Here is a 15,318-nt window from a genome sequence, read left to right as displayed (position 1 = left end):
CTTATTTCTATCATAAGCAAAATCTTCCTTCTAATTAAGCTTTCTCATGGTTTATCACTGATATAGAAATGTGTTTTTTTTTAATATTAATCATACATCTGGGGAACATTTGCTTTTGCTTTAGAAGGAAACTCATTAATCGATTAGCAGAATTTGTCACGTGTGTGTGCACGCTTTTAATATTTTTGGAAAGTGGTGGTGTTGAGTGAGAGCTTTCCCAAAGTCCTCAAGTTATTTTTCGTATGTGTAAGTTTGGCCCCGAGTCACAGGAGAGGGTCCTAGCTGCAGCTGTGACGTTTCCAGCTTGAAATTTAGTCAGCCGGTCACGCAGTCACGGAGGTCAGTACCAGGGGTCTCTCGTCAAGCAAGTTTCCTTGCACAAAGACATCTGCGTACTTGCCATTCTAGGGGTGGTTGCGTGTGACGCAGGCTGTCATTGTTAAACCCGTGTTACTCTTCTCTTCTAGTATCCGGAGTGTGATGCAGAAGTATCTGGAGGAGAGACATGAAATCACCTTTGATAAGATTTTTAATCAGAAAATTGGTAAGTCTGCTCGTTTGTTTGGCAAACTGTAATTCCAGTAGTGGTATCGGGTATCCCTGCAGAAGTGTATAAATGCAGCCCCTCCTGCTTTTACAGGCTTTATAGCTTCAGCTGGGAATGAAGGAGATTGCGTGTAATTCGTAAGATGCTAATTGGTTACTTATATTCCCGGTAATATCTCTTGTCAGTAAGCTATTGGGAAACAGAATCGTTTGACTTTAGGTTTTAAGGCAGTTTGGGAGGTGGGGGGGCTCCCCAAATCAAAGGACTGGGCATTGGTTACCAGAAAGAAACCCTCTCTGTTCAGACCTGAATCTGAGGTCTGCAGCTTCTCTGACTGTTCTCGAACTTTCCGTGATCACAGGGCGTTGGCGTGTGTCTTCACAAGCACCACCCCACTCTCGTGGTTGGCTGTCTCCTTCCAAAGTGGGGGGCTGATGAGCTTTCACGGGATTATGGGTTTCTTATGGCACTCATGGTTGTCAGTTCCACATCAGTTACTCTCACTCTCTTGGTTCCATTTGGAATCTCTACTTAGCAGGTCCCCAGGACTCCCTGTCGTGTACACAGAGCTCAAGGACCCATCGCTCACTGGCCGATGCTCTCTGGCTGGTGCTAGTCTTGGCCTGTGCAGATGTGTGGTTGTGCAGGAGTGTTCCGTGGTTACCGACGGTTAGTGCCCCAGAGAAACTGGGACAGGACAGGAATTGCCTTAGTGGGAACTTCAAGGCCCACAAAGGGATGAAGTGTAGTATTTTCTCACCTGCCTTCTGAAAGGCTGCAGTTTGTTTAGAGGTGACTGTTGGCCGGGTTAGATGAGAACGTCGTCTGCATTTTTCCTCCCATTCCCCCAAATCATTTCATGCTGTTAGCAATGTCCTAAAAAGCACTTTATTCTCAAAGATAGGACCCATCATTCGACCTCCTAGCTGGCTACAAGGTAAATTTGCCCTTAGTGATGTCATAAGCAGATAATGCTGGGGTTTTTACATGAAAATAGCATAGCTGATATAAAACTAGGAAGTTCTTTTTCTCTCTTTGCATCTTGTTTGCCTCTCATAACTATTCACACGAAGTTTATAGAGGAACTATGTCTCAGTTTGTAAATTAATTTAATCCTAGAGGAAATTAAAACTGCAAGGAGTTAAGGTCCTACCAAAGTTTCCCAGAACTCTACGTCTGCATTTATTTCTCGGTCCGTGATTCATAGACACGGACTGACTGACCCACTCGAGACTGAATATTCTCTGAGATAATTCCAGGTCCCCCTTCCATTTACAGGTAAGGAGGTGTAGACTTAGGTCGGTGAAGTGACTTGTTCTGATCTGACATTCTCCTTCTCTGATAGTTCTTCAAAGACTCTTGGAAAGGAAACCATGACTGTAAAATATACTGTAGAGGGTCACCCAATAAAAGCCAGATAGATTTTTTTTTTAATTTTTAGAAAGAGTTATGGTGACTTGTTTTGTTCAAGTAAAGCAGAAATTGGTGCGGAAAGTCCCTAGATTTTTGTGAATGACTTTTTGTCAGAAATTAGCCATCTATGAAGGCAGTCTTCTGTAGATACGGCTTCTGTGATAACCCACAAAATACAGCGGTCAGAAGGTGGGTGGGTGCCGTGGAGAATCAGGCCCGCTCTGCGGACGGCGCATGGGGCTGATGGCCCCTCTCCAGGTGGAGACATTTCATCCTGATCATCATGATTTGGTGGGGGAGCAGATTTGGTTTCCATCTCATCCTTTATTGCTTCTCGTTGCTTTCATGGTGTTTGGTTAACTGCCATCTATGTAAATGCTCCCCTGTGCTGCTGTCTTTATCCTAAAAAAAAAAAAAACCCAGAAAACAAAACTGTCATGATAACAAGATTGAGAAACTCTGTGTCTTTGGGAGGAAAGGGAAAAAAGGAATTCTCTGTTACTTAAAGAAAAACTTTTTTTCTTTTTGGAGGGGCAGGTAATTAGGTCAGTTAGTTAGTTAGTTAGTTTATTTACTGGGGGTACTGGGGGTGGAACCCAGGACCTTGTGACTGCTGAGCACAGGCTCTGCCACTGAGCGATACCCCACCCTACTGAAACTTTCAAGAATGTTTTACAGCTATGTCGAGATATATTTATACAGCATAACATTCACCCATTTCCTGTATACAGTTCAGTGGGTTTCCACAGAGTTGTGCGACCATCCCACAGTAGAACATTTCAACAGCCCAGAAAGCAACTCCGTACCCGCCCGCAGACCCTCGCCACTCTCCCCCTGCCCCTCAGCCCCCAGATGGCACGGATCTAATTTCTTCCTCCTTGGAGTTGCCTGCGTTGGACACTCCACATCAACGGACTCGTATAATACGTGGCCGTTTGCGTCTGGCTTCGCACAGCCCGCTGTTTTCGGGGTCCGTCCACGCTGTAGCGTGTGTATCAGGACCAAGTTCCTTTTTGTACTTGGTAATACTCCACTGTGTGGATATGCCATGCTTTGTTTATCCATTCGTCTGCTGATTGCTTCCACTTTTTGGCTCTTATGAATAACGCCACTGTGAGAGGAAGGTATCTTTTAACGTGTCATTTGAGCAAGTGGTTCCCTTAAGTCGTTACTAAGACATCCGGGGGGTTGTGACCAGCCTGCCTTGCTTCCAGTGTCTGAAATGCATCGAGGACTCTCTCTCTTTGTGGTTTCTGCTCCTTGCTCTCCCTTCTGTCAACCCCTTGCCTGTCTGCCGCCCGGCCCCCACCCCAACACGCAAGCCCCAAACGCCTCTTTTCCATCATTGTTGCGATTAAACCCTCACCTGAAGCCGACCCAGGAGCCTTTGATCTCTGCCTCTAATGGCATTAACTCCAGCCTCACAGATCCTTCCCTGAGAGCAGCTTCACTGGGCACTGATGGTCTGTGACTTTGATCTCAATTAAGCCGTTAAAAAAACGAAACTTGATTGAGATAGGTAAATAACTCCTTTCCTTCCTCCTGACTCCTAAGCTTGGAGCCGGTGAGCCGGTCGGGGGAGGGGGCCAAGGTTAAACTTGGAAGGTCACAGGAGAGAACAGTGATGGGCTGGGGGTGGGGACAAGGTAAACGCGCCCGGCACAGATCTGTCATTATGTTGAGACAGAGCTCTCTATATTTAACGTGTCTGGGGCTTGTCTGTCTGGTCCCTCTTTTTGCTCCGCGGCATTCCCATTTTCCGGCTGGTGTAAGCTAGGGGTTGGTTATCCTAACCAATGAAAGTGGTGAGTCTTAGCTTAATATTTAATGATGATTCTTTAAATCTGAGTCTATACTCAGATTTTTCTGATTAAGTTAAAATGTCCTTTAACTCTTGGTTTTCTGCAATCAGGATCTGTATTGAAATTGGTAGTAATGCACCTTTAATCTAGAACAGGCACCTCACCCCATTCCCCGCACCTCACCCCCACCCCCCAGGAAACTGATGCACTGAAGAAACTGGTTGTATTGTAGAGTGCTCCACATTCTGGATTTTTCTTTTTGCTTCTTGATGATGTCACTTAAATTGCGCTTCTGCTTCCTAAATTTCCTGCAAACGGGGAGCTTGCTGTGCCGACAGCTTGATCAGCGTTAGGTTCGGACTTTGTAGCGGGAGGCGCGGGAGAGGAAGGGGTTGCTCTGCAGGCACTTCCCTAAAGTGGGCTCAGGTGCGGTCGGCCGGCCGGTTCCTCGTTCGGCTGTCATCTGCCATCTGTTTCATTTTCACTGATGATCTTTGCCTAAATCGATTATTTTATTAGGAAGTTACAAAATGGTGAGTTTTCTCATGACGCCATCGCTCCCACTGCTTTTAACACATCAGCTAGGGCTGTTTATTTGCCTTTAAAGACAGTCAGGTGTGGTTGGCAGATTCCTAAGCCCAACGCCCAGGACGTTTGCCTCCAGGTGTTACTCCCAGGGGTAACCCGGCTGCAAGAGATGCTGCAGATGTAACCGAGGTGGTGTTCTGGGTGGGCTGGCTCTGCTCACCCCAGCCCTTTGAAAGCGGAGAATCTCCTCGGGCCGGCAGCGGAAGAGGAAGTCGGAGAGACAGAAGCACAGGGAAGATTGGACTTACCCCTGCCAGCTTAGCAGATGGAGGGGGCCCCTGAGAAGGACTGTGAATGCTCTCTAGGAGCTGAGGGTGACCCTTCCATGACAGACAGCAGGGACACAGGGACCTCAGTCCTGCAGCCATCAGAACTGCATTCTGCCCACGACCTCAATGAGTTTGGAAGCAGCTTCCTCCCTGGTGCCGCTAGATAAGAACCCAGCTTGCCAACACCTTGATTTTGGCTTTGCGAGCCCCCTGAACCGAAAACCCAGCAGAGCCCACCAAGACGCCAGACCTCCAGAACTGGGAGGTATTTATTTGTGCTGTTTTTAAGGCACTTAATTGGTGGATTTTTGTTACACAGCAGTAGAAAGTTAAGAGAGCAGAATAAATATTTAGTTGTTTGTTTCTAATTTCCAGTTTTCAGAATAAAAAAGGTTGAGTGACAGCTGCCTTTATCCTCCTCATCCTTACATAGAAATTCTATAGAAATTCTGCATCTTCTAGGACATCAATTAAGTTGATTCCTAATTTGCCGTCAGTAAAACACTCACTTAGGTATTGACATGATGTCCCTGATTTGGCTCGTTGAAAGATTGGTTTCAAAGGGATACTGGTTACCGGACAGGAAAATCAGTTATGTTTAAGATGATTTTGCTACCATTTTCTTCTGTGATAGACTGAAAGGATAATTTCATCATACAAAAGTGGGGTGCATAGCACGTGGTAAATTCCATCTGTCTGTTGACAATCTACTCAGCTTCTCTGTCTGCATACCCTCTCCTGTTAGGGAAGGATGTTTCTGATTATAAGGAGACTCCAAAATAGATGCTTAATTCATAAAGTATGCAAATGTTACTCTCAAGTACGAAGAACATCATGGTTAATGTAATATTACATCACATCATTATTGTCACGGAAGACCTTTCGTTTTCTCACACTGACTTCAGAGCTTAGTCCAGAATTTGAATATTGATCTGTTTGAATTCATGTGGGATGATGTTGGTGTCTAAAATGGGGTTTCTGGTCAAAATAAACTTGGTAATTTTGACTCTTAAAAACAGCTTTATTGAGACATGGTAAGACATGCCGTAAAATTCACCCACTGTAAGTGTATAATTTGATGAGTATTAGTAAACCTACAGAGTTGTGCAGCCGTTACCACACTCCAGTATTAAAGCATTTCCGCGTCTCAGTGATCCCTCATGCCTGTTTGTAGTCACTTCCTATTCCCATCCCAGCCCCAGGCAGCCTCTTATCTGCCTTCTGTCTCTATAGTTAGCTTGCTGTTCTGAACATTTCATATGAATGGAATCTTGCCGTTTCTAGACTGTAGCCTTTTGCATCTGGCTTCTTTCATTTCGCCCAAAGTTTTGGAGGTTCATCCCCACTGTGCATACTAGTCCTTCATTCCCTTTTGTTGCTGAATGATGTTCCATTCTGTGGGTAGACCACATTTTGTTTATCCCTTTGCCATTTGATGGACATTTGAATTATTCCTGCCTTTTTTCTATTACAAAAATGATGCAGTTGTGAATGTTCACTACAAGCATGGCTGTATGTCTTCATTTCTCTTGGATCTGTAACCAGGAGTGGAACTGCTGGGCTGTATGGTTAGCTTCATGTTTAACTTTTTTAAGAAATCACTAATTTTTTTCTAAATGGTACTATATTTTACATTCTCACCATCATTTTATGAGAGTTCCAGGTGTGCCGTAGCCTCATCCACACTTGCTGTTGGCTCTTTGATTCTCACCATCTTGGTGGGCACGAATGGTGGTGCTTGAATGTGGTCTTGATTTGAGTTTCCCCAGCAGGTCATGATATTAATGTGTTTGTGGTGATGAACCGGTTTTTATGGCTTCCTTGGAAAAATGTCTACTTAAATCTTCTGTCCACTTAAAAAACTGATGGTCTTTATATTATTTATCATATGTATAATTTACAAATATTTTCTCCTAGTCAGTGGCTTCTTTCTTCATTTTCTTGATGGTGAACTTTGAAGTGGAGAAGGGTTTAATTTTGATGAAGTCCAATTTATAAAATTTTTTAAATGAATTATACTTTGGTGTCATATCTAAGAACTTTTTGCCAAACTGAATTCCACAAAGATTTTTTTTTCTATTTTTCTTCTAGAAAGTTTTATCATTTTAGCTCTTACATTTAGGTCTTTAGTTGATTTTTTTTTAATTGTCATGCATGCTGTGAATTGAGGGCCTAAATTCATCTTTTTTTTTTTTGCATGTGGATAACCAGTTGTGCGAAAAGGTTGTTTTTTTTTGTTTGGGGGATAAAAAAAGTCTTCTTTCCCCATTGAATTGTCTTGGCACCTTTGTTCAGAATTAATTGACCATAAATGTAAGGACCTGTTTTTTGGACTCTCAGTTTTGTTCCACTGATGTATATGTCTGTCCTTATGCCAGGATCATACTGTCTTGATTACTGTAGCTTTATACTAAGTTTTGAAATCAGGAAATAAAAATCCTATTATCCTTTTCTTTTCAAAAATTCTTTTTGCCTCTTCTGGATCCTTTGCAATTCCATATGAATTTTAGTGTTAGTTTTTAATTTCTGCAAAAAAAAAATTCTGCTTGGATTTTGATAGGGGTTGTGTCGAACCTATAGGTCAATTTGCAGAGAACTGCCATTTAAACCATTATAAGTCTTCAATCTGTGAAAATGAAATGTCTCTACATTTGTGTAGGTCATCTTTAATTTCTCTTAGCGGTGCTTTGTAGTTTTCAGTCTTACATGTCTTGTTAAATTTATTCGCAAGTGTTCTAATGTTTTTGATGCTATTCTGAATGGAATTGTTTTTTTAATTTCATTTTTGGTAGTTCACTGCTAGTACATGGGAATAGAATGGGTTTTTGTATAGTGACCTCATATCCTGCAATCTTGCTGAACTAATTTATTAGTTCTACTAGATTTGTGTGTGTGTGTGAATTCCTTAGGATTTTCTACATGCAGGATCCTGTCTCTGAATAAAAACAGATTTACTTCTTTCCAGTCTGGTGCCTTTTCAGTTTTTACTTTTCACTTCAACTTCTTAAACAGATATTAATGTTGGTCTCAAGCATATTTAGCTTGATTTCAAAGAACATTTAGGTAGAAAGAATGCTTAAATTATATTTGGCATTTGGGGATAAAGCATAAGAAATATGCCTTACCATGGGCTTTGAAAACAAAAGTATACATTTTCTTATAAAAAGAAAACATTGAAAAAAAAAAGAATACATTGGAAAAACAGCAATTGCAACCTTTTAAGGTCCTTTTAAAAAAACTTCTGAGCAGTCTTTAGTAGAAAAAAGATGGACATAGATATGTCATAGGGACCTATTCTTTAAAATTTGTTAGTTATACAAGATCACAAAAATAGTTAAAAAAAGAAAGAAAGAAAGAAATAACCCAACACATAAGCAACACAGAAGAAAACGTTTTAGGATTACTCTTCTGGTCAATTTCAAAGAACGAACTTTCCAATCTGTTTCATAATTATAAAATTATTGTTTGAAGTGCTTCTTGCTTCAGAACATAGTAGGTGGCTAAAATCCGCAAGTATTTACAACTGTACAATTTGTGGCTCAAAGACCAGAGTTACATTATAGCAAATTGAGACCCTGTAGAGAGGGAAATTTTAATCTGGCGACCAGCTTCCATCTTTGTTTTTCTCTTTTGTTTCCACCTTTGTTTGGAAGCGTTGGTTTCTGTCCCTGCACGGGGCCTTCCCCAGACAAATGCCCTCCCTGATTGACAGGTCTGGGTTCTAACCCCGTCTTATCTGCAAAACTTCCTCCAGCAGTGAGCCCCAACAGAGAAGGAAACCCTGGGGCCCCATTCAGTTCTGCATCAATTATCCGTGCCTTTTGTGGAGACTTTTAGCAAGGGAAAGAGTTAAAGATCCATTTAGACTTTCCAATACCAGAGATAAACACTTGACTAAGCACAGCTAATTGGATTTTCAATGGAAGAGGCCCCACAGCCACAGGCAGCTGGTGGTGAGGGAATCCAGAGAAGTCATGGGCCCAGACTCTGCGCAGTTTTCAACCTGTTTCCCACTAGAAACGCTGCCCCGAGAGGAAAGACCCTGCTTCGGTGGGGAAGGCTGTTCACCCCACTGGCAGGCAGTCTCTTCTGCTGCCTCCTAGTTTGTGTTGGCCCCTAGGAGCCTGGGTATCAACTCCTGGTACTGGAGTCTCCCTAAGCCCGGAGATGTCATCCTCCCTGCCGTGTGCGGCTCTGCAAACTGGGGCCACCTGAGCCGTCTGAGGCAGCTTTCTTTCAGAGAGGGTAAAAAGGCTTCAACCCGTTCTGTGAGACATTCAGTCATCTTGTTTGTTTGTTTGAAGCCAGTTTATTATGGCTGGGTGTCCGTTTTTTCAAGCCCATTATTCAGGTTCTAAGACCAGCCGTGATTATCGCTTCTCAGAAAAACTCAGATGTGAGTTTTTCCTGGAATAGCACAGTCCTTTAACATCTGCTGATCACCAGAACTATAGGAACGCTGGCACGTGACCGCTGGACCCCTGACCTGCAGGCTGGCAACTCTGTCTCTGATCTTTGAAGTGGTTGCTACTTAATTTTCCCTGAGCTCTTCCGAGCCCACGCTTGGTGGGAATGACTATTGGTTTAAGGCAGTGATGCTCCCCGGGTACTAAACACGGCACGAGTGTTTCTACGCCAGGTTAAGTAATGTGACCAAATTCATGCAACACCCCTCCCCCCCCAAAAAGCAGAGCCTGAATGGGACTCAGTTTCTTCACAGCTGTTTTCTGCCTGTCACCAGGAATAGTGTGGAAATTGATGTGCATGTGGAGTTGGTTTGGTTTTTTTAATAATATAACAAGTATACAATTCCTGTTTCACGTATTGTGATACTAAAATCCAGAATTTGGGGGCAGTGCACAAAGATCTTTCTGTAGCAGGTCTACTTTGTGTGCTTTGCCGAATGAGACATTCAGAATCGAGGGTGTTTTAAGTGGCCCCTGGAAATGTCGCAGTGGAAAGATGAAGGCAGCATCAGGCCACAGAGGCCATTCTCCGGCAGCCAGCCCGCCCTGCCGAAGGATGGGTGTGCAACCCAGAGGCTTGTGGCGTGCCGGGATCGAACAGCTGGGCAGCGGGTTTACTACTGCCCGGGAGTCCCCGGGATTCCTGGAAGGGGCCACTGGGATGTTTCTGAGGCAAGACTTTCGAACCCAAGGGAAGTGTGGGGAAACTGCTCTCTTAGCCACAAGGTAAGTCTGGACGATTAGCCGACATCTGCAGCTGACTCGGCGCTGTAGCTCTCTTCCCTGCCAGGTCCACATATTTCAGGGGGGAAAAATGACATGCTGTAGCAATATTCACAAATCTGGGGTCTTAGTATATTTCTTAGAGAATTCCAACCTCTGTTCCGACTCTGATCTCTTTCTGCTTGCTGAGAAACAGAGAAGATTCTTACAATGTGAGTTAGAAGAGAAATCCCATAAAATAGGAGTTTGGGGTTAGCAGATACGAACTACTATATATAAAATAGATGAACATGAACAACAAGGACCTACTCTGTAGTATAGGGAACTACATTCAGTATCTTGTAATAAACTATAATGAAAAAGATCATATATGTGTCTATGCATAACTGAATCACTATGCTGTACACCAGAAACTAACACAACATTGTAAATCAACTATACTTCAATTAAAATAAAATAAAATAAAACAAAATTAAATAAAAATTAAATAGAAATCCCAGCACAGCTGGGGCAGGAATTTTTCTGGTCCTTTAAAGAGAATGTAACATTGGAACACAGCCAGAGAAAACTAGGACCACTTCTTCAAGAAGCAAATAATCGTACCTTGTAAGGTGCATTTGTGCCCCAAAGAAATTTTTTTTTCTTAATTGGAATTTTCACTGCTTCGATTAAAAAAAAATCATTGTTTGTCTTCAAAGTTTGCTGAAAGAAACCTGTTTGCTTACCATATGCTTTCTGACTATTTAAGAAGATTGAAATTAGTTTTGTTTTGTAGTCTACTCTCCAGCCAACAAGTGGATTCAGAATTGTTGAGGGAAAAGGGCTTGAAATTGACAGCTTCCTGGGAACATTGATTCAGGCCCTATTCTTCCGTTGTTACTTTTTAGCTTATGATGTTCCAAACATGCCTGATTTCTTCCTCCTGATACCACATACCTCAGTTTCTGAGGTATTCAGTTCAGAATCCAGTTATTACTGCATTTTTCTTTGTTGACTGATAAATATGCTGTATGCTGTTGGTTTTACTTTTTAAAAACAATTCTATCTATTGAGGCAGGAAATGCACACAGTAAAATGTACCCATTTTTTAAGTACAGAGTTTGAGTTTTGACCAAAGTGTACACCCGGTTACCAACAACCACAGTCCATACATGGACCCTTTCCATCACTTTATTTTATCCTTTTTAATGGCTGAATAGTATTACACACACACACACACACACACACACACACACACACACACACTCTCTCTCTCTCTCTCTCACACACACACACTCACACACTCACACACTCTCTTTCTTCAGCTGTCAGTGGACATTTGGGTTGTTCCCACGTCTTGGCTATTGTAAATAGTGCTGCTGTGAACACTGGAGTGCATGCGTCTTTTCAAATTACATTTTCCTCCGGATATACGCCCAGGAGTGGGAATGTGCGTTAGTGTGGCCACCGTGGAGAACAGTATAGAGGCTCCTTAAAAAACTAAAAATAAACTTCCCATACGATCCATCACTTTAAAAAGGATGCTCTTGCCCCCTTTGTAAACAGCTCATCCCAGCCCCAGGCCACCGCTGCCCTGCTTTCAGTCAGACAGATTACCCTGGATGTTTCTACGACTTCCTATCAGTAGAATCCGATCCGTTGCACCCCTTTGTGTCCAGCTCACTTGCCTCAGAACCGTGTCCTCCTCGCGGTTCATCTGTCATGCGGCTTGTGTGGGGGTTTTGTTTCCTCGATGGCCAAATGGTAATCCGTTGTTTGGACGGGACACGATTTATGGACATCAGGGGTGCTTCCAGTCTGGGGCAATAATGAGTCAAGTTGCTATGGACATTTTTAGTCAAGGCTTGTTGTGGACGTCCATTTCTCGGTCGTTAGTGCGTTGGAGAGGAACTGTTGCATCTCCCATGATAGGTCCACACATGTGATGATTGTTACGTCTTCCTGGTCCACCGCTTTATCAAGATGAGAAGTCCTTTATCCTGGTGATGACTCATGGTTCCCACGTCTACTTCATCTCATGTTGATGTCATCACTCTAGCTTTCTTGATATTAGTGGTTTGCATGGTATGTCTGTTCTCTAGTAATCTCTGCCTTTTAATTAGACCATTTACAGTTAAATACTTACGGTATAGTTGGATTTAAATCTCACATCCTTTTATTTATTTCTTTGTTGATTTTTTTTCTTATCCTGTCTTCCTTTGGATTGAGTAGTTTCTAGTATGTTGTGTTGTTGTCACCACTGGCTTATTAGCTACACAGCTCTTCATTTCATTGATTTTTCTGCCTCCCTGAACTCCTGGTGGCCTCACCTTAGTGGGACCATCATGGTCTGCCTGTGTCCCCCTCTCAGCACCAGATTTCAATCCCTTTGTTGATTTCCCGTCTTTCAGGGACTGTTGCTCTCCTATGTCTGAAAACATTATTTCATAAATTTGTCCAGTATCTGGTTGTTACAATGGTAGGTTAATTCCGGCTCTGGTTACTACTATATTATGTCCTGCAGTGTAGTTTTATTTTTGGAATTAAGTGTTTGGTTCCTTGCAGGAAAATGGGTTAAATATATGAAATTGGGACTATCTGTAAAACTCTCGGCACAAAGCACTGTTGTTATAACTTCACACAGTGATGCACAGACGCTGGTGATGAGTCAGCACACGTGAACCTCAGATGCACAGGACTGTGTCGGTACTGTAGGGGTGACACCAGCCTGTTCTCAAGCCCTTCAGTGCTCGGGTTACACATGCTGATCTCATTTAGTCTTCGAAATGAGCCCATGCTGAGGTCAGTGTTAGCCCCATTTTATAGGTGAGAGGACCACACTCAAGAGGTGAAGCCACTTGCCCGGCATCTTTAAACAGTGATGGCTGAGCTGGAATTGCCCTTACAGACTTGGGGGTCTGCTGTTCTCCAGAACGCAGGCTCTTCCTCACTGTCCTGAGCTGATGATGTAGACAAACATCTTAGGGGACAGCAGTAGAGTTCAGGTTAACAAGTGCTGGAGCTTCCATGCACGCGGTGGGTAGTGGCTTCCTGAAATAGCTACGTGTTGCCGGGGCGAAGCAGTACTATTAATTTCCCACAAGAAGTGGTTCCGTAAAAGCCCTCGGCCTCTCCCCATCCTCTCTTCCTCCTTTCCCTCCCACTTTTCTTCCTTTACCCCCTTTTTTTCTTTGTCTCTTTTTCCCCCCACATCTCAACCCATCAAAACAGCAGTAAGGGCAACAGCGAAAAAGGGTGAAATCAAAACCGACCCCAGTTTAATTCATGAAACTGAAGAACGTGAAGCTTCAATGAAATATTTGATTTTACGGATCCCAATCCCTTTGTTTTTATTGATCAGGAAACTAAGGAACATTAGCACAAGGAGTTGATGAAAACCATAAAGCTTGTTAGCATAAAAGAGGAGCCAGAGTCCAGGGCGTGCTAACCATGTGTGAGGTCCGGGGACCCTCTGACATCGGGGTTGTGAATGTGAGTCTGGTCTAAGTGGGAGAAGAAGGCAGGTGACGAGAAAGAGACTGCCTAGGCAGTTGCTGAAATTAGTTATTTCGGGAATGTTTCTTGGAGGAAGTGGTTTGAGGAAGCGGTTGGTTTTGAGATCAGGTGGAAGAGCATTCTCGGCAGAGGGAGCAGCGTGGCCATCAGTGGGGGCGCAGCATGCTCCAGAAACAGCCAGAGGCCGAGGTGGGCAGGGAGGTGGGCCGGGGACAGGGCTTTACTGTGCATGTAATGGGAAGCTCTGATCGTTTTCGACCACATCTGATTTGTTTTAAGGTCATTCCAGCCTCTTTATGGCGAGTGATTTATCTGAGTCAAAAGTGGGAGAGCGGGAGCAGGAAGATGAATCTGGAAGCTGCCGCCGCCATCCAGGAAGTCGATGGTAGTGTTTTAGGTCAGACGAGGGCAGTGGGGATGCAAGGAGGGGGTGCAGTGGAGTTTATCCTAGAACCTGCCAGGTTGGCTAGTGAATGTGGGGGACGGGAGAAAAGGCTGAAGGAGAACTTAAAGGCCATTTTGGGGGCAATAGTATAGCATTGTTTCTATAATTTAGGGGAGCCAATACATTCTATAAAATGCATTTCCTTAAATATTCAAAACCAGGAAAGGGAAGGAACTAGTCAACGTACGGGAAGTGAAGAGACAGAGTGGCCAGCGGATGTGATGGAGTTGGGCATCTTCTGTTTAATTCCCAGCCCTGCAAGGCTGTGTGAGGCCCTTGGCCTTTGGCTCGTGTGTCCCTGCCTGTCCCGTCTGCTCCCCCAGGTCGCCGGGCACCCGATCCGCTGCTTTGCCTCTGGCCTTAGTGAGCTGGCTTGTTAGTCTTGTGGCTCATCTGTGTAGAGACCACATCTGGCGTCATATGTCACCCCCGCCCCCACTGGGACCAATCCAGGACCTTCCTAATCACCTCCTCCCTTCACCGGAAAACCCCGAACTCAGAAACCAAAATACACACACCCTTTTCCCTCCTTCCTATTGATGTTAATGATGCTGCCATCCTCCGTGCCACCCAGGGCCCCAAACCCTCCTTGTCACACATGCCCTGTCACCCCCCCTCACCGCCACCATCTGGTGTATGCCTGCGATCACACCGCAGTCTGGACCCTGGGTCCTACTATGTGGATTACATGCTGACGCACATTTTTTAGGACTGGCTCTCCGATTCTGACTTTAATTCTCCTGTCCCTCTTCTCTCTGCGACGAGGGAATCTGAAAACATCACGTCAGATTCGTGGGCTGAACCTATCCCAGGCCTCCACTGCATGATGAAGTCCACTCATGATTGCCGTTCAAGTCACCCAAATGGGCCTCAGTCTTTTCTTTCTTCCTTTGTCTTTTTCTTCCAGCACGTACACCTGCGTCCACACTGCCTCCCTCTGGGGGTCCCCCCTTCTGGCCTGTGCTCTTCTCAAAGATCCAGCCATTCAAGGATTAGCTTAACCACGAACTGTCTGTTCTCTGATGTTCCTGCTCCACTTACGTGCCCTTTATTTGGCACTTCCTGTGGCATATGTGGTATTTCCAGGTGCCCCTTCCATGCTGTTTCTCTAACTGGAGTCTAAATTCCTCGAGACCAAAGATAACCTCTGATGCTGTTGCCTCCTTTGTGACTGTGAAGTGTATGGTTCAGTATTTTACACATCAGAGGAACTGACTTTTCTTTTTTTTTTTTATTTTGATTGTCTTTTTGTTTTAGCATGAAGTCCTTTCCACTGCCAGTACTATGAAACTCTAATCTGTATATCATTTTGTGTAAAGAGTAAGAGTCTATTTGTAGACTGTGTGAATATTTTCTCAGCATGATGACAGCATTCCAGGGGTGAAGTAATGGTCCCCCGATTATACACACGGGGTCCTGCCCATCAACTTTGCTGTGGCCCTCGTGGGCGTCTGTGCACTGCTAGGACGGGTGTTAGCCCGAGCATCCACAGAAATAGGGGGCTCAGCTGGGCGGCTGTGTTGAGTAGACGGTCATGGAAGAGCAGCTGGATAATTGTCCCCGCCATGCA

The 15,318-nt window shown here is 44.1% G+C and overlaps 1 protein-coding gene across 2 annotated transcripts in view; it reads left to right on the top strand.

Moving 5' to 3' along the window:
• The window catches only part of GRK3 (G protein-coupled receptor kinase 3), a 173,818-nt gene that overhangs the window by 84,080 nt on the left and 74,420 nt on the right, over positions 1 to 15,318 (top strand). For both annotated transcript variants that reach the window (XM_072952833.1, XM_072952832.1), the window contains one exon: positions 468 to 544. In XM_072952833.1, the coding sequence (XP_072808934.1) occupies positions 481 to 544 (64 nt within the window). In that variant the 5' untranslated portion in view covers positions 468 to 480. The remainder of the gene's footprint in view (positions 1 to 467; positions 545 to 15,318) is intronic.

Source organism: Vicugna pacos, chromosome 32 (assembly GCF_048564905.1).
Source record: "Vicugna pacos chromosome 32, VicPac4, whole genome shotgun sequence".
Classification (NCBI taxonomy): Eukaryota; Metazoa; Chordata; class Mammalia; order Artiodactyla; family Camelidae; genus Vicugna; species Vicugna pacos.
Note: the sequence above shows the minus strand (reverse complement) of the source record. Positions and strands in the feature narration are given on the sequence as shown.